A 22,298-nucleotide genomic window follows, 5' to 3' on the forward strand; every position below is an offset into this window, starting at 1 on the left:
TTTCCAGTTTTTTACAAATGCTGTGAGCACTTATGATATCTCAGTGGCTTTTGGCTGTACCAGTAGCAGCTAATGAACTGGGCTCTAGGGTACCTGGACACTACAACTGTATTTGCACCAAGGCTTCAGACTATGTGGTAGAACTTGGACCTTGTTGTGCCGTTTTATGGATGGGCACAGTATGGTCCTGTTTAGGGGATCAATGACACCTGAAAAGCATCTGACCCAGACTTGGATGGGGCTATTTTTGGGGGGGGTCTCTGACGGCTGCTAAAAGAAGCTTTTAAATAAACAAATGAGGAGCCTGATGCCTTTTTTACGTCTTCTCACATAACCTTCTGATGGAGCCAAAAGGACTGTTACCACCAGTTCCACAATCATCTTCATTGTCTTCCTTCCACTTCATTGCCCACTCCAGTACTTCTACTGGGCCCTATCTTTGAGGCGCTGTCCGTGAGGTGACTGGCCTGACATTCATGCTTCTCAGGTGCCTGAGCTGTCTTTGAAGGTGAAACAGGCTGCGACAGGTCACACATAAAATATCAATAAGGCCCAACCCCCCAAAGTTGCATCATCCGTTTGGAGTGAATGCTGTTGCAAAGGGGCCCATGTAAGATGAATTTCTAACCCACAGTGTAAATGGAGCCCTACACCGAGCAGTTAAAATTTGTGTTTCCACAATACATGCAACAGCGCCAACATTTAGTTAACTGCAAGTCCATGGACTCTTTACACCCAGTTTGACACTGCACAGGACTCTTGCAGGGAAATGCCAAAATGCTCTGAGGCTACCCCCTCCACTGAACCTCACACTGCCTTGTTCTGGAGTCGGGCTGTTTTGTTGCTCCAGAATTTCACTACAGCTTTTGTGTCAGTTTGAAAGCTTTCTTGCTGCCTTTATGACTTGTGGGACAGGGATTTAAAAAGTTTAAATTGTTGAGCTGGGAGGGCACTATAAACAAGCAAGACAATGGACAAAATTGTTATAACTTTTAATCATTGCTGCTTGTTGTTTGGGATTGTAGTCTCCCAGCTTGTTCATATGCTAAGAACTACTTGCTTTGGGCACTAAAAGCTATGGTTACTGTTGAGACACAGGGATAATTTTTAAATTCACCACCAGTAAAGAGTGGATCATTCGCCCATTACAGAACACAATTGAAATCAATGGCCAGGCTAACCAATTCATCAGGTAACTGCCCAGATTGTGAAGTTAAAAATTACCCCCAAGCATCCCAAAAACCCTCACATAAATAGTGTGCAATTTGTAGGAAGCTTCTTCAACATGTTACTGAATTATGAATGATGCGATATGTTATACCTCAGTCCCCCCACTCCAACCAACTTTTAAAAATTCATTTCTGGGATCTGGTTGTCGCTGGCTGGGCCAGCATTTATTGCCCATCCCTAATTGCCCTTGAGAAGGTGGTGGTGAACTGCCTTCTTTGACCACTGCAGTCCATGGGGTGTAGGAACACCCACAGTGCTGTTAGGGAGGGAGTTCCAGGGTTTTGACCCAGTGACAGTGAAGGAACAGCGATATATTTCCAAGTCAGGATGGTGAGTGGCTTGGAGGGGAACTTCCAGGTATCTCATGTGGTGTTCCCATGTGTCTGCTGCCCTTGTCCTTCTAGATGGTCGTGGTCGTGGGTTTGGAAGGTGCTGTCTAAGGTGGCTTGGTGAGTTTCTACAGTGCATCTTGTAGATGGTACACACTTCTGCCACTGTTTGTCTGTGGTGGAGGGAGTGAATGTTTGTGGAAGGGGTGCCAATCAAGCAGGCTGCTTTATCCTGGATGGTGTCGAGCCTCTTGAGTGTTGTGGGAGCTGCACTCATCCAGGCAAGTGTAGAGTGTTCCATCACACTCCTCACTTGTGCTTGTAGAAGGTGGACAGGCTTTGGGGAGACAGGAGGTGAGTTACTCGTCGCAGAATTCCTAGCCTCTAACCTGCTCTTGTAGCCACAGTATTTCTATGGCTAGTCCAGTCCAGTTCAGTTTCTGGTCAATGGAAACCCCTGGATGTTGATAGTCGGGGATTCAGCGATGTTAATGCCATTGAATGCCAAGGGGCGATGGTTAGATTCTCTCTTGTTGGAGATGGTCATTGCCTGGCACTTGTGTGGCACGAATGTTACTTGCCACTTGTCGGCCAAAACCTGGATATTGTCCAAGTCTTGCTGCATTTGACTGCTTCAGTATTTGAGGAATCGCAAATGGTGCTGAACATTGTGCAATCATCAACAAACATCCCCACTTCTGACCTTATGATGGAAAGAAGGTCATTGATGAAGCAGCTGAAGATGGTTGGGCCTAGAACACTACCCTGAGGAACTCCTACAGTGATGCCCTGGAACTGTGATGATTGACCCCCAACAACCACAACCATCCTCCTTTGTGCTACAAATGACTCCAACCAGCGGATTCCTCTTGACTCCAGTTTTGTTCGGGCTCCTTGATGCCATACTCAGTCAAATGATGCCTTGATATCAGTGGCAGTCAATTTCGCCCCACCTCTGGAGTTGAACTCTTATTTTGTCCATGTTGGAACCAAGACTGTAATGAAGTCAGGAGCTGAGTGGCCCTGGCAGAACCCAAACTGAGTGTTGGCGAATAGGTTATTGCTAAGCAAGTGCCACTTGATAGCACTGTTGATGACCCCTTCCATCACTTTATTAATGATCGAGTGTAGACTGATGGGGCAGTAATTAGCTTGGTTGGATTTGTCCTGCTTTTTGTGTACAGGACATACCTGGGAAATTTTCCACATTGCTGGATAGATGCCAGTGTTGTAGCTGTACTGGAACAACTTGGCTAGGGGTGTGGCAAGTTCTGGAGCACAAGTCTTCAGTGCGTGCCAAAATATTGTCAGGGCCCATAGACTTTGCATTATCTTTGCCTTCAGTTGTTTCTTTATCTCATGGAGTGAATCGAATTGGCTGGAGACTGGCATCTGTGATGCTGGGGACTTCAGGAGGAGGCCGAGATGGATCATCCACTCGGCACTACAGGCTGAAGATTGTTGCGAATGCTTCAGCCTTATCTTTTGCACTGATATGCTGGGCTCCCTTATCATTGAGAATGGGGATATTTTTTGAGCCTCCTCCTCCAATGAGTTGTTTAATTGTCTACCACCATTCATGACTCGATGTGGCAGGACTGCAGAGCTTACATCTGATCTGTTGGTTGTGGAATTGCATAGCCCTGTCTATCACCTTGCTGCCAATGCTTTTTGGCATGAATGTAGTCCTGTGTTGTAGCTTCACCACGTTGGCTCCTCATTTTTAGGTATGCCTGGTGTTGCTCCTGGCTTGCCCTCCTGCACTCTTTGAACCAGTGTTGATCCCCTGGCTGGTGGTGATGGTGGGGTATATGCCGGGCCATGTGGTTACAGATTGTGATTGAGTACAGTTCTGCTGCTGATGGCCCACAGCGCCTCAGTGCCCAATCTTGAGTTTCTAACTCTGTTCGAAATCTATCCCATTTAGCACAGTGGTAGTGCCACATAACAGGATGGAGGATATCCTCAATGTGAAGATGGGACTTCATCTCCACAAGGACTGTGCGGTAGTCACTCCTACCGATACTGTCATGGACAGATGCATCTGTGTCAGGCAGGTTGTTGAGGATGAGGTCAAGTATGTTTTTCCTCTTGTTGGTTCCCTCGACACCTGCAGACCCAGTCTGGCAGCTATGTCCTTTAGAGCTCAGTCAACTCAGTCTGCAGTAGTGCTACCAAGCCACTCTCAGAATCTTAATGGCACAGAAAGAGGCCATTCGGCCCATCGTGTCTGCACCGGCTCTCCAAATGAGGATTATGACCTAGTGCCATTGCCCTGCCTTTTCCCTGTACACTTGCACATTGTTTATATTCAAATATTCATCGAATGCCCTCTTGAATGCCTCGATTGAACCTGCCTCCACCACACTTCCAGGCAGTGCATTCCAGACCCGAACCACTCGTGTGTGAAAAAGTTTTTTCTCACGTCACATTTGCTTCTTTTGCAAATCACTTTAAATCTGTGCCCTCTTGTTCTTGATCCTTTTACAAGTGGGAACAGCTTCTCCCTATCTACTCTGTCCAGCCCCCTCATGATTTTGAACATCTCTATCAAATCTCCTCTTAGCCTTCTTCTCTCCAAGAAGAACAATCCCAACCTCTCCAATCTATCTTCGTAACTGAAGTTTCTCATTCCTGGAACCATTCTTGTAACTTCTGCACTCTCTCTCTCCAATGTGTTCACATCCTTCTTATAATGTGGCACCCAGAACTGTACACAATACTCCAGCTGAGGTCTAACGAGTGTCTTATATAAATTCAGCATAACCTCCTTGCTCTTGTACTCTGTGTCCCTATTAATAAAGCCCAGGATGCTATATGCTTTATTAACTGCTCTCTCCATCTGTCCTGCCACCTTCAATGATCTATGCACATATACACCCAGGTCTTTCTGCTCCTGCAACCCCTTCAAAATTTCACCTCTTATTTTATATTGTCTGTCCATGTTCTTCCTACCAAAATGCATCACCTCACACTTCTCCACATTAAACTTCATCTGCCACCTATCTGCCCACTTCACCAACTTGTCTATGTCATTTTGAAGTTCTACACTGCCCTTCTTGCAGTTTACAACACTCCAAGGCTTTGTATCATCCACAAATTTTAAAATTGTCGCCTGCACACACAGATCCAGGTCATTAATATATATCAGAAAAAGCAAGGGTCCCAATACCAACCCCTGAGGAACCTTCCTCCAGCCCAAAAAATATCTATTAATCATTACTCTCGACTTCCTATTTTTCATCCAATTTTGTATCCACGTTGCTACTGTCTCTTTTTATTCCACAAGCAATAACTTTTCTCATAAATCTGTCGTGTGGCACTGTATCAAATGCCTTTTGAAAGTCCATGTATACCACATCAACAGCATTACCCTCATCGACCTTTTCTGTTACCTCTTCAAAGAACTCCACTCCAGCAAGTTAGCTAAACACGATTTCCCCTTTAGAAATCCATGCTGCCTCTTCCTTATCAACCCATAAATTTCCATCTGACTAGTAATTCTATCATGAATAATTGTTTTAAACTGACTGGTCGCTCTTGGTGATGGACATTGATGTCCCCCAACCAGAGTACATTCTACACCCTTGCCACCCTCAGTGCTTCCTCCAAGTGGTGTTCAACATTGAGGAGCACTAATTCATCAGCTGGAGGGGGGGTGGGGGGTTGGGGGGGGTGCGGTAATATGTGGTAAGCAGCAGGATGTTTCCTTGCCTATGTTCAACCTGATGCCATGAGACTTCATGGGGTCCAGACCTGATGTTGAGGGCTCCCAGGGCAACTCCCTCGCAACTATATACCACTGTGCCACCACCTCTGCTGGGTCTGTCCTGCCAGTGGGACAGGACATACCCAGGGAAGGTGATGATGGTGCCTGGGACATTATCTGTAAGGTATGATTCAGTGATTATGACTGTCAGGCTGTTGTTGCTTGACTAGTTTGTGTGACAGTTCTCCCAATCTTAGCACTAGTGCCCAGATGTTAGTAAGAAGGACTTTGCAGGTTCGGACAAGGCTGAGTTTGCTGTTGTCAATGCCAGGTTCTGTTCCTTATTGACTTTCTTCCTACCTGCCTGCTCTCTAAAACCCACCAACCCCACCCCCTCCCTAAGCTGGCCAAACCCACCCTGCCCAATACTCTGGACTTGCCTCACTCTGTGATCCATTGGGCCTCCTTCTTGAGACTGGTTGCAGTGCTGGCAGTGCCTACTATTGAGCTCTTGCTGCTGCTGGGATTGCTGGAACTGTTGGCCAACTCAATTGGCCAGCAGCTCCTGAGGGCAGGACTTCCTTCCCAGTGAGGGGCAGAAGTCCCACTCACCACAAATTTAGCCTACCCGCCGCCACATATTATAGCTGATGGGCGGGCTGGCATGGAGCAAGTCAGCTTCAAGCCAGCTTTCCTTCCGGGGGAGGGGGGGTCAGTGGTCATCGCTCCCCACCCCCACCCCTGTAAAATGCAGCCCTGTGTTTCTAATAGTGTAAATTGCATTTTCTTTCTCTTGTGATGGCTCATTGATCAAGACAAAGGATGCTGGCTTGTATTTATGTACACATGCTATTACTTATTCAAACAATTGTTTCTTTGTCAATTTTATCTTATTGATAGTCTTGATAGTGAAAACATCCCTGCAGATCTTCAGGTAAAGCAAAGTGATTCTATTCAGACCACAGTCGGACCTGTTGTTTCTGGGTATGTAATGAGTTGCCTGGATGTGTGGTTTAAAATAAGTAATGCATGAACCTTTTGTAGAATTTACTTTTTGTTTTTTGGATTGATAAATGAAGTCGACCATTGGAGTATCTAAAACTGTGATTGATCCTCACTGTTGGAATGTCACTTTGGTTGTATTACAGTAAACTGCATTACTCTGTGCATGAGCATTCTGGAGTGTAGTTTTGTGTCCATGTTATAAATATAAAATACAAAGATTGAAAATAATTTCCCTTGAAAGACCAAAAATTAACTTAACTTTGGAAGTGAAAATTTGTAGTTTCATTGAAGTTAAGTTGTGTTGACTGAATCTATTGGGACTGCAGAACGCATGTTCACTTTGAAAATATGTTTGATTCATCTTGGATGGTGCAGTGTGAGTGACCAGCTATATTAACCATGACCACGTACTGTCTTCTGGAATAGAGGGCAGGCTGCTATAGTGCAGTGCACATCCATGGTCCTTATTGCTGCAAGTTAGAGGGTGGTGTTTGTCATCTTTTTGAGTGATGGAAAGCTTTTACACAGTCCCTTTTGTTCTCATTTCCATACAGGATGCCTGGGGGGCCAATAATGTAACGCTTGACATATGCGTGACATCACTTTGTTTCCAGCTAACTCTATGTTCTGTATATAGTCAGTTTTATGCCAGCATTTAACATAGGCAGAGAGAATTTGACAGATTACAATTGAGCATCAACATTGCAGCTTTTATTAATTCAGTTATTTGGAATATAGAGACGCTAGAGAGGGCACAGAGGAGATTTACAAGGGTGTTGCCAGGAATGATCAGTTTTAACTCTGAGGGTAAACTGGAAAGGCTGGGGTGATTTTCTTTGGAAGAGAGGAGGCCGAAGGGAGATTGAATTGAGGGATCTAGACAGAGTGGATAAGAGGGACCTAGCTTCCTTAGCAGAGAGCTCAATGACGAGGGGATATAGATTTAAAATAATTGGTAGAAGGAAAAGAGGAGAAGAGTTGGAGAAGACTTTTTCACTCAGAGGCTGTTGGGAGTTTGGAACCCACTGCCTAAATGGCTGGTAAAGGCAGCAACCCTGATCATATCAAAAAAAAATCTTGGATATGCACTTGAAGTGCTGTAATCTACAAAGATATGGACCAAGAGTTGAGAAGTAGTATTAGGCTGGATTGTTCTTTTCCAGTTGGACACAATGGGCTGAATGGCCTCCTTCTGTGCCAAGCAGCTTATACACTAATATGCAAGTGTTCTAGCCTATCATCAGAATCGGTATTCCAATTTCTAATTATGCATGTGACTTAATAGACTGCACTATGTGTGGTCTACGTAACTGAGCTGGGACAGTTTGAATAAATTCTAAATTGATCTAAACTGTGCAAGGTTCTTGCATTGGTGCCATTATCCGCATTATTCCCACTTAATATAAAAGCAGCAAAAAAGTTGAGATTGGAATAACTGAAAATTATGATGCTTAAATTTCTGTTAGATTAGAGTTTTAAAGGCCACCTTTGTGTTTTCAGTTTGTACATAATATAACATAATAATGCATAATATAACATAATAATTTAATACAATGAGGCCAATTTTCAACTTGTAGCAAATCCACCTTGCAGTGGGTTCTCATGGACCTGCCTGACTGCACCAGCAGGAGGCCAGGAACGTTTTCACACTCAGGCGTCATCTCCATAATTTTGACAAGCTTCTATCGAAGGGATGGTGCTTTCATTCAGAACTAAGAAGAGTCATACGGACTGGAGAAGCCAACTCTTGTTTCTCTCTCCACAGATGCTGTCAGACCTGCGAGTTTTTCCAGCATTTTCTGTGGTTTGTTTCAGATTTCCAGCATCTGCAGTATTTTTGCTTTACCTTTATGCAGAAAACTTACCTGTCCTGTTTCCAGAATGGCCTCCAGAAGCCATTTTAAGGATCACTGGTTAAGCTGCTCGACATCCACTACAAATGGATGACTGCTCTGCCCATTGATACCTGAAGGTTCTGTGTTTGGGAGTCCTGCAACTGGCATAGGACCCTGATTTTAAAAAGCTACCCATTTCAAGGCCTGAGCAGAAATCGAGTCATGCAAGCCCTGGGCATCCAGTTGGTGTGGTGTGGTGGGGTGAGGTTGGGTGGTGGGCTGGTGTCCAATTTTCAACATGAGCAGGTAGATGTAATAATGCCCCCCGTGGGGTAACACACACTGAAATTAGAATATTCTGTTTCAATAATGTGTACAGCAACTCGGGAATCAATTTTTTTGTTGTTTTAAAAAGTGAACTGTTAGTTTTTTGTTGGGTAGCTAGTGGTTTAAGGCACTGCAGCTTAATACCATAGCATTTAAGTGCAGTAACATGTTGAGGCAGGCATTAAAGCTCATGTGGATTAATTTGCATTTGGCACATCAGCGGTCAAATGATGTCAGCAAATACTTTGGACCTACAATTTAATTACAAACTTAAAACTAAGGTACTTGTGACACATGCTGGTGATTTGTTCTTTACAGCATGTGTTACAGTTTTAATCGCTTATTTTACTTTGCTCTTGCCAGGGGGATGGTTTAGGTATTAATTAAACTTGAAAGGATCTTTAGTAAATATTAACTTATGCCAAAAGTGTAAATTCAAATAATACTGTGAAATTCTCACACCGTAACACACTGTATTGTGGTCATCAAGGCATTTCAGCTTCTTATTTCAAGAAATGGTGGAAGCAAATTTCTTTACAGTGTGCTGTGCTGCTGTTAGGTCAATGGGAAAAAAAAATTGTGCCAGCCAGTGGTTCGGAGAGATAGTTGCACCAGAATTTCCTGGGTCAGTTATTTGCATATATGTTGTAGTCAGTGGTGTAAATCCTGTGTAAAATGGGCATAATTAGCTGGAATGCATGGAAACTGAAATGAATTCTTTAAAAAGACAGTTTATCTACAAACTTTAGCATCAGACTGCAGGTCAACAAGGCAAGGAAGGAGCAGTGCTGGCCTCACTCGACTCAGACTGCTAAGTCTCATTAATTTTTTCATCATACTTTTCAAGCATTATGTCTTCAGCAAGTGCACTTGTATCAAACAGCCAGACAAGGCAACTGGGAATGACACCAGTCCCTTTACTGAATCAGATCTCCAAGCCCTGCTGGAGAAAATTAAAGTTAGGAGGCACAGACTCTTTTAAATAATGGAAACAGAAGCTGAACTGGACTAGCCATATAAGTACTGTGGCTAGAAGAGCAGATCAGAGGCTAGGAATCCTGCCACAAGTAACTCACTTCCTGACCCCCCCAAAGCCTGTCCACCATCTACAAGGCACAAGTCAGGAGTGTGATGGAAAACTCTTCACTTGCCTGGATGAGGGCAGCTCCAGCAACACTCAAGAAGCTTGACATCGTCCAGGACAAAGCAGCCTGCTTGATTGTTACCACATTTCACACACATTCACTCCCTCCACCACCGATGCACAGTAGCAGCAGCTTGTACCATCTACAAGATGCACTGCAGGAATTCACCAAGGCTCCTTAGTCAGTACTTTACAAACCCATGATCACTACCATCTAGAAGGACAAGGGCGGCAGATAGATGGGAACACCACCACCTGGAAATTCCCATCCAAGTCACTCATCATCCTGCCTTGGAAATATATCATCGTTCCTTCACTGTTGCTGGGTCAAAATCCTGGAGCTCCCTTCCTAACAGCACTGTGGGTGTACCTACACCACATGGACTGCAGCGGTTCAAAAAGGCAGCTCACCAGCACCTTCTCAAGGGCAACTAGGGATGGGCAATAACTGCTGGCCCAGCCAGCAAAGCACACATCCCATGAAAGAATAAAAAAAAATTGAACATTGCTCAGCCACTGACACCTCTGACTGCCGACTAACTTCCTTCAGCTGCATAATTCTCCTGTATGTCTAACTCTGGTTTACATATAGTTCTCTACCCCTTCTGCTCCTCTCTCCCTCGCTGCTTCTTCACCCACTACATCCAGAGTTCTGGTACTTCCTCCCTAAATTAGTCCATTTTGACATTTCTCTCTCTTCTCTCAAAAGCCATCTCTCAAACTCACAATCTCCACCATCTAGAAGGATGTGGGCAACAAGTGCAGAGGATCCCACAATGGAGTGAATGTTATGGTCCCCGGCTTGTGTATTTGAAGGCAGGGGGCATGTAAAATAAAGCAAGCCGCTGGCCCACCACCTTCCCACCCACCCCTGACGTTTCCTCCATATTACAGCGGGTGGGTAAGGAGCTTGCCTGCCCTTAGGCCTATTGAGGTCCTTAAGTGGCCAATTATTGGCCCCCTAAGGGCCTCATTCCCCCCCTGCTCCTATAATATGTGAAGCTGGGGAAGGCTGAAGGAAGGTGACCAGCCTGGTGGGTTTCACTGCACTGGATAAAGGCAAGCAGGAAGGAGGGGGGTACCTCCTTTTCAGGGCCCGCTGTTTCTACTGGGGGCAACCCGCAAGATGGTACACCACCCACCACCTCTAAAACCTGACACCTCAACCTGCCCCTGACCCACCTCCCTTGTTCCTCCTCTGCCCCACTCACTGGGGTTCCAATCGCTACCTGACCAAAATGTCTGCATTTACCTCAAGTCTGGGAGACATGTTCAGTTCTTCTCAGGACTCTCTATAGGCCCAGCAGTGGCCACTACTGTGTTCTGTTGCTGCTGGAACTACAGAGCTGCTGGCCAATCAGATTGGCTGGCAATGCTCGATGGTGGGATCCCCTGTCCCCGAGGGGCAGAAGTCCCACTCTCAAGTCATTAAAGCTTTTTGACCGGAGGGGTGGGTTGAGGAACCTGTGCCCCCTGTAGAATTCACCCTATATCTCCAATGTGGAAGGTGAAAGATATCACGCGGTTGGATCATGTTGCACAGGCTAAGCTACTTTAAAGGTATTTTACAAATAAAATGATTCATAGGCAAAAAGTTTTACAATCAGTAAATTACACAATGTATAACTGTGTTAGCTGTTTGAAAGAGGTTGTAATTCTTCCAGCTTCTCTCAGAAACCTCTTTAAAAAAAGATGTACACATAAGATCTACTTTTGCAGTTCTATCTGTATTAAAATGGTGAACAGGAACCAGAGTGCACTACAGGACAAAAACAAAAAATGCTAGAAAAATTCAGTGGTCTAGCAGCATCTGTGGAGAGAGAAACAGAGTTAACGTTTTGAGTCCGTATGACCCTTCTTCAGAGCCTTCCCTCCACAGATGCTGCTAGACCAACTGAGTTTTTTCAGCATTTTCTGTTTCTGTTTCAGATTTCCAGCATCCACAGTATTTTGCTTTCATCTTATGCACTACAGGACACATGGGTTATACTGTATTTTCTTTGAAGTTCAATCAATTTACTTTGCATAAATTTGATTACATTGAGCACCTTGCAGCAATGAAGTTTACCCCATTATAGTGATATGAATCTTCAAGCCCAACTGATAACATACTTTATAAATTTATGTTGTGCTGTACCTGCCTTGGGTGTATTTGCGACTTGTGTAAAGGAGCTTGACTTTGTATGAAACCTGATGCATTTGAGAGGAAACTAGATAAACACTTGTGGGAGAAAAGGATAGAAGGTTATGCTGATGGGGTTAGATGAAATGGGGGAAGAGGCTCATGTGAGGCATTAAGACTGTATGGACCAGTTGGGCCAAATGGCCTGTAGAACTCTGTGATAGAAGGTGGCTTCATTTTTCCAACCACATTGAAATCTACTCATGCTTCTTAGTTTCTGTTCACCGCATCATTCTGTATGGAGCTAGAAGGAGCTGTACCAAAGGCTATCTTTTCAAAAATCTGCTGAGAAAAGATCGGAGATCTATAAGTTCAACAGTACACACAGCTGTATTTAGTGTAAATTACTGATTGTATGTAGCTTGTAGCTTTTTGTTACAGAAACAAATTATTTGTAATAAAGAGTTGTATATAAAAAAAAAGTTGGTTCCACCAGTCAATTCGCACATATTGGAATACCCTCCTAACTAACAATATTGACACAGTCCAACTTAGTTGACATGCGAGATAACTCTGCCATTTTCAGTTTGCTGGTGTCACATGCCACCTTAGCTGCAAACAATATTCCTGTCTGAGACACTGGCCCTGAACTGGTCTCATATATTTTATTCTAGAAACATACTACTAATTTAGAAACATAACACGTTACCTTCTGCTCTACGTTACTTATATTACCAGAGGGGTGGGAGGAGTGGAGTTGGGAATAGGGACAGCAGGGACAGCTGAAATGGCTTGTGGGACTTAACCTGCACCAGTGCCACTGACTGTCCGTGGGTTCCGATTTTAACCTGCTCTAAGCAGGAGGAAAGGACTCCTGGTTGAAAACTGGCTCCTTTAAATATGCAAATCAGGCTTTGCTGACATCACTGGGGACTGACAGCAATTTTAACCAAAGGCCTGCACGAGGAAACTGTTGGCCCTTCCCTGCTAATCCAACTCAATGGAAAGTGGTGAGGTGGCAGAAGAGGCTGGAAAAGGTAAGTCAGTGCATCAGATTAGAATACGCAGAAATAATATGCCAGTTAATGGTTAACTGTATTTACAAGGAAGCCACAGTACTATCACTTCAGTCTTCTGAATCTAGCCAGTATGCAGGAGGAGCAGTCCTGTCCCCCGAGTCCCACGAGGAAAGCTAAGCCCAAGCCTGTACTGAGCTTTACCAGCTCCCTTGATCATGAGACCCTCTGACTCCCCTCCCAACCATTTTCGAGTGCCCGAACAGTTCCTTTAGGTCCCTGGTGGAGGCCTCTTGTCAATTGCTCTTGCCTGTCGACTAGCTGCCATTACGCCGCAGGTCCAGGTGGAAGATCTATGCAAGTGAGACCTGGGAATTACAATCTCCCAGGTTCCACGCTGAGGAGTTCCAGTAGGTTTGTGACGACCTTGGCTTTGTTGCACAAGTCATGCCTTCAGTTAAAATTGTCCCTTTAATCCCAACTACATTACTTTCATCTAGTAATTAAGTTATATCTGGAAACATTCCAATAAATCTATATTTCATAACCCATGTGTTGGATTTATTATCTGCAATCTCACCAGTTGGCCTTTAACTGTTTCCTTTATAATAGACTCTCGAGATATTTGTCAAAAGAAATGCCAAGCTTCAAGGCACCTAATTCCCTGGATCATGCCTCTATTTTTAGAGAAATTGATTGTAATCATAATTCTAATGTCTAGGCTTCGAGCCTTTTTTCAGAGTTAGTGCGTTAATATGAATTAGGACTATTAGGCTATCTGAAAGATTGTGTTACACACACGTATCACACAACAACAACTTTTATTTACATAGCACCTTTAACATAATGAAACACCCCAAAGCGCCTCACAGGAGCATTCTAAAACAAAATATGACACTGAGCCACAGAAAGAGATATTAGGTCAAGCGACCAAAAGCTTCATCACAAGAGATAGGTTTTAAGGAGTGTCTTAAAAGAAGAAACTGAGGTGGAGAGGTATAGGGAGGGAATTCCTGAGCTTAGGTCCTAGGCAACTGAAGGCACAGCCGCCAGTGATTGAGAATGCACAAGAGGCCAGAATTAGAGGAGAGCAGATAAACCTTTGAGGTAAAAGCAAAATACTGCGGTTGCTGGAAATCTGAAACAAAAACAAAAATTGCTGGAAAAACTCAGCAGGTCTGACAGCAGCTGTGGAGAGAAAGACAGAGTTAACGTTTCGAGTCCGTATGACTCTTCTTCAGAACAGTTCTGAAGAAGAGTCATACGGACTCGAAACGTTAACTCTGTCTTTCTCTCCACAGATGTTGCTAGACCTGCTGAGTTTTTCCAGATATCTTTGAGGGTTGTGGGGCTGGAGTGGAGTGGGGCTTACAGAGATAGGGAGGGGCCGGGCCAGGCCATGGACGGATTTGAAAATAAGGATGAGAATTTTAAAGTCAAGACTTTTCTTGACTGGGAACCAATGTAGGTTAGCGAGCGCAGGGGGTTTTAGGGGAATGGGACTTGCTGCAAGTTAAGATATGGGCAGCTGAGTTTTGGATGACCTCAAGTTAATGGAGGGTAGAATATGGGACTCCAGCCAACAGTGTTTTGGAATAGCTGAGTCTCAAGGTGACAAATTAATGATTGAGGGTTTCAGCAGTAGATGAGCTGAGACAGAGGCAAAGTCAATCAATATTATGCAGTATTAGGCAGTCTTAGTGCTGACCTGAGTTTGAAGGTAGAAACCCATATCGGAATCAAATGTGACATCAAAGCTGTGAACAGACTGGTGAATGACTGTTGCTAAGGAGAGGGATGGAGTCGGTAGCTAGGGCACAGAGTTTGGAATTAGGACTGAAAACAATGGCTTCAGCCTTTCTAATATTTAATAGGAGGAAATTTCTGCTCATTCAGTACAGGATGTTAGAGAGCAGTCAGATAAATCAGCAATAGTGCAGGAGTTGAAACATGTGGTGCTGAGGTAGAGCTGGATGCTGTCAGCACATGTGTTTAAACGAACCTTCAAATCATGTCGCCAAGGGCCAGCATGTAGATGAGAAATGGGAGAGTGCCAAGGATAGGTCCTTGGGGGGCCACCAGAAGTAAAGGTGCGGGAGCAGGAAAGGAAGCCATTGTGAGTGATTCTCTGGCTATCATTCGATAGATAAGAATGGAACAAGGTAAGTGCAGTCCCATCCAGCATGGACAACAGTGGAGAGGCTTTGGGGGAGGATAATGTGGTCAATTATGTCAAAGGCTGCAGGCAGGTTACGAAGAATGAGGGGGGATAGTTTAGTTTTGTCACAGTTATACAGGCTGCCATTTGTAATTTTGATAAAAGCTGTTTCAGTACTGTGGCGGGGTGAAAATCTGGTTGGAGGGATTTAAATATGGAGTTCCGAGAAAGGTACTACAGATTTGGCAGGCGACAACATGTTCAAGGATTTTTGAGAGGAAAGGGGAATTGAAGATGGCCTGATAGATTGCAAGGGCAATGGGATCCGGGTTATTCTTCTTTCAGGGAAGGGGTGATGGTGGTAGATTTAAAGGACAGTGGACAAACCAAATAAATATCCCCAAACAAGGTCATAATCATTGATTCAGACAAAGGAGTAGAGACATTACAGGGGAACAATGTGGTCAACTGTGTCAAAGGATACAGAGAGATCAAGGACGGATAATGTCCCACAATCAGAGTCATGGAATATCAATCATATTCTTGTTTGTGCCATTTCCATGCCAAGGATGGGTGAAAAGTCTGACTGAGAGATTCAAATAGTGAATAACAGCAAAGACAGGTTTGGATCAATGAGGAGACAAGAACAAATCTTCTGCTCATCCTCTCATCTATGCCTTTGTCATTTCCAGATTCAAGAGGGGAGGCCCAGAGACCCAGGGTAATGCTCTGGATACAAATCCCACAACGGCCATTTGAATTCAATAAAAATATGGAATGTAAAAGTCTATGATGACCATGTCATGAAAACCCAACTGGTTTACTAATGCCCTTCAGGGAAGGGAAGAAAATCTGCCATCCTTACCTGGTCTGGCCTACCTGTGACTCCAGGCCCACAGCAATGTGGTTGACTCTTAAGTGCCCTCTGAAGTGGCCTAGCAAGCCACTCAGTTGTATCAAACCGCTAGAAAGTCAAGAAGGAATGAAACCGGATGGACAACCCGGCATTGAGGTATCAGAAGGGACAATGGCAAACTCTACCCTGCAAAGTCCACCTTCCTAACATCTGGGGGCTAGTGCCAAAATTGGGAGAGTTGTCTACAGACTAGTCAAGCATCAGCCTAACATAGTCATCCTCACAGTATCATAACAATGTCCCAGACACCACCACCACCATTCCTACCGGTGGGACAGGACATACCCAGCAGAGGTGGCGGTACAGTGGTATACAGTCAGGAGGGAGTTGCCCTGGGTGTTCCCAAAATCGACTCTGGAGCCTATGAAGTCTCATGGCATCAGGTCAAACATGGGCAAGGAAACCTCCTGCTGATTACCATGTACAGATCCCCCATCAGTTGATGAATCAGTACTCCTCTTATGTTGAGCACCATTTGGAAGAAGCACTGAGGGTGGCAAGGGCACAAAATGTGCTCTGGCTGGGGGACTTCAATGTCCATCACAAAGAGTGGTTTGGTAGCTCTACTACTGACCGAGCTGGTCGAGTCCAAAAGGACATAGCTGCTAGACTGGGTCAGTAGCAGGTGATGAGAGAACCAACAGGAGGGGAAAACATACTTGACCTCATCCTCCCCCACCTTCCTGCCGCAGATACATCTGTCCATGACAGCATCGGTAGGAATGATCACCAAACAGTCCTTGTGGAGACGAAGTCCCATCTTCACATTGAGGATACCCTCGATTACATTGTGTGGCACTACCACCATGCTAAATGGGCTAGATTTTGAACAGATCTAGCAGCTGAAATCTGGGCATCCATGAGGCGCTGTGAGTCATCAGCAGCGGCTGAACTGTACAAGAGCACAATCTGTAACCTCATTGGCCGACATAACCCCCACTCTACCAATACCACAAAGCCAGAGTATTAACTCTGGTTCAATGGAGAATGCAAGTGCAGGAGGGCATGCCAGGAGCAGCACCCGGAATACCTAAAAGTGAGGTGTCAACCTGGTGAAGCTATAACACAGGGCTATTTGTATGACAAATAGCATAAGCAGCAAGTGATAGACAGAGCTAAACAATTCCAAACCCAGATCTAAGCTCAGTAGCCCTGCCACATCCAGTCGTGAATGGTGGTAGGCAATTAAACAACTCACTGGAGGAGTAGGCTCCACAAATATCCCCATCCTGAATGATGGGGGTGCCCAGCAGATCAATGCAAAAGTTAAGGCTAAAGCATTTGCAATAATCTTCAGCCAGTAGTGCTGACTGAATGATCCATCTCGGCCTTCTCTGGAGGTCACCAGCATCACAGATGTCAGTCTTCAGCCAATTTGATTCACTCCACGTGATATCAAGAAACGGCTGAAGGCACTGGTTACTGCAAAGGCTATGGGCCCTGACGATATCCTGGCAATAGTACTGAAGACTTGTGCTCCAGAACTTGCTGCAGCCTTAGTCAAGCTGTTCCAGTACAGCTACAAAAGTAGCATCTACCCAGCTGTGTGGAAAATTCAGCCTGCAAAAAACAGGACAAATCCAACATGGCCACTTACCGCCCCATCATCCTACTCTCGATCATCAGTAAAGTAATGGAAGGGGTCATCAACAGTGCTATCAAGTGGCACTTGCTTAGCAATAACCTGTTCACTGACATTCAGTTTGGGTTCTGCCAGGGCCACTCAGCTCCTGACCTCATTACAGCCTTGGTTCAAACAGGGACAAAAGAATGAACTCCAGAGGTGAGCTGAGAGTGGCTGCCCATGACATCAAGGCAGCATTCAAAACTGGAGTCAATGGGAATCAGGGGATAAACTCTCCACGGGATGGGGTCATACCTAGCACAAAGGAAGGTGGTTGTGGATATTGGTTCATCTCAGTTCCAGAACATCACTGCAGGAGTTCCTCAGGGTAGTGTCCTCAGCCCAACCATCTTCAACTGCTTCATCAATGACCTCCCTTCCATCAGAAGTGGGGATGTTCACTGATGATTGCACAATTTTCAGCACCATTCATGATTCCTCAGATACTGAAGCAGTCCATGTCCAAATACAGCAAGACCTGGACAATATCCAGGCTTGGGCTGACAAGTGGCAAGTAACGTTCACACCACACAAGTGCCAGGTAGTGACCATCTCCAACAAGAGAGAATCTAAACATCACCACTTGATGTTAAATGGCATTACCATCACTGAATCGCCCACTATCAACATTCTGGAGGTTACATTTGACCAGAAACTGAACTGGACTAGCCATAGAAATACTGTGGCTACAAGAGCAGGTCAGAGGCTAGGAATCCGGCTGTGAGTAACTCACTTCCTGACTCCCCAAAGCCTGTCCACCATCTACAAGGCACAGGAGTATAATGGAATACTCTCCACTTGCCTGAATGGGTGCAGCTCCCACAACACTCAAACAGCTCAACACCATACAGGACAAAGCAGCCCACCATTGGAACACCATCCACAAATATTCACTCCCTCTACCACCGACGCACAGTGGCAGCAGTGTGTACCAACTACAAGATGCACTGCAGGAATTCACCTAGTCTCCTTAGATAGCACCTTAGAAACCCACGATCGCTACCATCTAGAAGGACAAGGGCAGCAGATACATGGGAATACCACCGCCTGGAAGTTTCCCTCCAAGCCACTCACCATCCTGACTTGGAAATATATCCCAGTTCCTTCACTGTCGCTGGGCCAAAATCCTGGAACTCCCTCCCTAACAGCACTGTGGGTGTACCTACACCACGTGGACTGCAGCGGTTCAAGAAGGCAGCTCACCACCACCTTCTCAAGGGCAATTAGGGATCGGAAATAAATGCTGGCCCAGCCAGTAATGCCCACACTCCATGAATGAATAAATAAAATTATTTTAAGCTTTCCTGGCTGGCCCCCTGTCCTTCACCCTCTATTAACTTCAATTCATCCAAAATTCAACTCCCTGTACCTAATTTGCTCTACTCACTCATCACCCTTGTCCCTCCCTGGCCTTTTTTGACCTGTGCCTCCGAACACTTCAAAATTATCAACCTTGTGTTTAAGTTTCTCCATGAACTTTCCCATCCTCTTCTCCTTCCATGTTCCAACCCTACCCCCCACCCTTTCAAAATCTGCTGATCCTCTGACGGGCCTATTGTCCATCTCTTACTTTCACGCCATCACTGGGGGTCATGCTTTTAGCTGTTAGGCCCATATGTGTAAACTTTCTCCCAGGAAAGTCCTCTGCTTTTCCCACCTCCATCTCTTACTTTAATATGGCCCATAAAACCCACAACCCCTCATCCTAAATTCTCCTTTGACTTAGCGCCCATTTGTCCACATTAGAGGTGCAATATAAATGTCTACTGAAAACTGTCAGTCAAAGACTGCATTTGTACTTCAGAGCTCTGAAGAAGAGTCATACGTAATTGAAACATTAACTCCTTCTTTCTCTTCACAGATGCTGTTAGATCTGCTAAGTTTTTCCAGCTTTTTCTGTTTTAGTTTCAGATTTCCAGCATCCACAGTATTTTGCTTTTAACTGCATTTGTACTGTCATTACTTTGAGAGCAGTAGCTATAGAATTGTTTCTAGCTCAGCTGTATCTTCTTAATATTGCCTGGCTCACAACTGAGCTTTTACGAGTTGAGCTCCACTGCTGTTTGTTACATTTTCAGTGTAATGGGACCATTCAAATTTCCAAGCATTTATAAAGTGCCCAGAAGATCCAAGCCTCCCTGTTGAGCACTTTTCATACTCAGCATGTCACCATATATTCTCAAACCCAAGTCTGTGTGAGGTGACTTCCCACCATTCTATTCTGGTCTCTAGGGTTATATTACCAGTTTTATGTTATCGTGGAACAGGTTCCAAAGTGATGGTGTCACTACATCTTAAAGCTGTTCAGTGTAGTTGTTTCAATCGTTCAATATATTCTATAAAGCTTTGGTTTAGTTAATTTTAATTGTTTCTCCTCATTTCCACCCTGGAGTATTATAAAGTCCTGACTGTGTGAAAGTAATATTGAAAAGCAACACCGTCCTTTTAAAGTAATGTACACCTCTTTTCTCACATAAGACTTGAATCTTTGACACGTAAGCATTGTTTGATTGGGTGTGGTAAGTATAAAAGAAAGGTTTACACTTAACAGCACCTTTATCACATTTTTTGAGCGCCATCGCAAAATGCTCCTCACACAGATTTTTCGATTATAATTGAAATTAACAAATTGGGACTAAAGTTTACCTTAGCACCTTCCTTCCTTCCCTTGTTTCTTATTTCCTAATATCTATTTAAATGTCATATAATCACATTCAGTAATCTTAAGTAGGCTGAGCTCTACATACTGTTTGGATTCAGGGTCTTTAGGTTGATTTAATTTTGTTAACTTGTTAGTTGTTTTCATATACAAAATGAGGTAGATCAACTAAGTACATTGTAACTGCCATTCTGATAAAATTATACAGTGTGCTAATGTGGTGCTTAGTGTATGAAATCTAATTTTGCGACCAAGCCTTTGAATTTTCCAAAGCAGCAATGCTCACATCTGCTGAACGAAATTAAGCATTCATCACTGCCCCACAAAAGCTAACATCATCAGTGTCTTCACATCACTGAATATTGATTTATGAACACAATCACAAGGAGCACTTCAGTTCTTTCGTGTAATGACACAAGTAACCTCTACTTTAATATACCCCTGAGACTAGACTTATTAGTTTCTTAGCTTTATGGAACATATGTACTGGACTCTCTGACTGACCTATTCAGTATGATCAACCTTAAAATTGTTTTCTCTAACCATTTGGGAATTGAAAAGCAACACCATCCTTTAAAGTAATGTAAACCTCTTTTCTCACATAAGACTTGAATCTTTGACACGTAAGCATTGTTTGATTGGGTGTGGTAAGTATAAAAGAAAACTTTGCACTTAACAGCACCTTTATCACATTTTTTGAGCGCCATCGCAAAATGCTCCTCATACATAGATTTTTCGATTATAATTGAGATTAACAAATTGGGACTAAAGTTTACCTTAGCCACCAGTGCAAAATGGGTGAGTGTGGACTGGCCGTCTCCTTCACACACTCCTGCTTCACAATTTTTTTTCTCTGTTGAAAAATGAGAAAGAAAATGGGCCAGTGTATAAAACAGGTCACTGAACCTGTTTTGTGCTACTGTCCAAGATGTGGCACCTGCATTGTATCTGATGGCCATCCATTGTAATTATGTAGTTAGTATTATATATGTAATAGTAGAATTGCGAAAGCAAAAAAAAAACGCTATAAAACATGGCATAAGACAACATCTGACCGACATGGTGAGTTTAATATTAAACCCCTCAGGGGGTCACAGTGGGGGCTGATGAAATACGAGCCTGTTGTCATTTTTACGATGTGGGGATGTGGCTGTGCTTGTGTCCTATCTTGTGGTGGTGTGGTGGTGGGGTTGTGTGGTGTGCCTGTGTCCTATCTTGGAGAGGCACAACACTTTATAATATTTTCCACAGTGCAGTTGGGAGTCTGATTTAAATGGAGTGGTTGTCAGATGGGTTTTCCAGGGCTCAGGAAACCCAATAGCTACACAGCAATGGGAGCAGCTGTCTGCAGAATACTAAGTGCTCTTTAGAGCATTCCTTGTGAGTCAGGAGCACTCTCACTCCTCAAGCAGTTTTGCCAATTCCTTGCTGCCGCAATCTGTGGATTTCCCCCTTCAACCTGTCATCCTTCCACGTCTCTCCCTCCCCGTTGCCACTCCAACCAAACCCCCCCCACTTCGACCCTCATGATCTTTCCCTCCTCCCACCTCGATTGCTAATTTCACCTCCTCCCCCTTCCAACCCTCAGTCTTCCCCAGTTTCCAGGAATTGTCCTCATTAAGCTGTTACCTTCTGCTGCTGGCTTTCCTACCTGGAAGCTCACGAGCCTATCAATCTGGCTGGCTACTGGGTGGGAAACGGAATGAAAAAGTATCACGTTAATAAAGGTTGTGCTGTGAAATTTGTTCCTGCCCCCACTAGAATGCACATCCACCCTCTCCCTAGCTCCCCATAAATACCGCGGCTGGTCTGACAGAAAGCGCTCGGCTAGTTACATGACGAACTGTACAGAATTAATAAAACTCCTTTGTGATTTTCATGGTTGGAAGAGACTTTTTCTTAGCATTCTCCTTTGATAGAACTGCTGTAAATAAGACATAATATCGAAAATGACAGCAAAATACTGCAGATGCTGGAAATTCGCAATGAAAACTGAAAATGCTGGAAATACTCAGCAGGTCAGGCAGCATTTATGCACAGAGGAAAGTAGGTTTAAAGTTTCAGGCGGATGACATAGGTTCTGTCATAACCCTCATTTCCAACATTTTCTGCTTCCATTATACCACATGTTTAAGCTTTTCCTCTTTCACTCTTTTTCTCTTATACTGGAAGAGAAGAGAGAGATGGAGTGGTAGCTAGCGTATGGCAAAAAAATAATTTTGAG

General features: G+C 44.3%; 1 protein-coding gene across 1 annotated transcript in view; it reads left to right on the plus strand.

Moving 5' to 3' along the window:
- Window positions 1-22,298, plus strand: part of LOC144694412 (uncharacterized) — a 296,780-nt gene that overhangs the window by 57,186 nt on the left and 217,296 nt on the right. The window contains exon 5 of the mRNA XM_078564775.1: window positions 6,178-6,252. Within this exon, the coding sequence (XP_078420901.1) occupies window positions 6,178-6,252 (75 nt within the window). The remainder of the gene's footprint in view (window positions 1-6,177; window positions 6,253-22,298) is intronic.

Source organism: Cetorhinus maximus, chromosome 20 (genome assembly GCF_964194155.1).
Source record: "Cetorhinus maximus chromosome 20, sCetMax3.hap1.1, whole genome shotgun sequence".
NCBI classification, from domain to species: domain Eukaryota; kingdom Metazoa; phylum Chordata; class Chondrichthyes; order Lamniformes; family Cetorhinidae; genus Cetorhinus; species Cetorhinus maximus.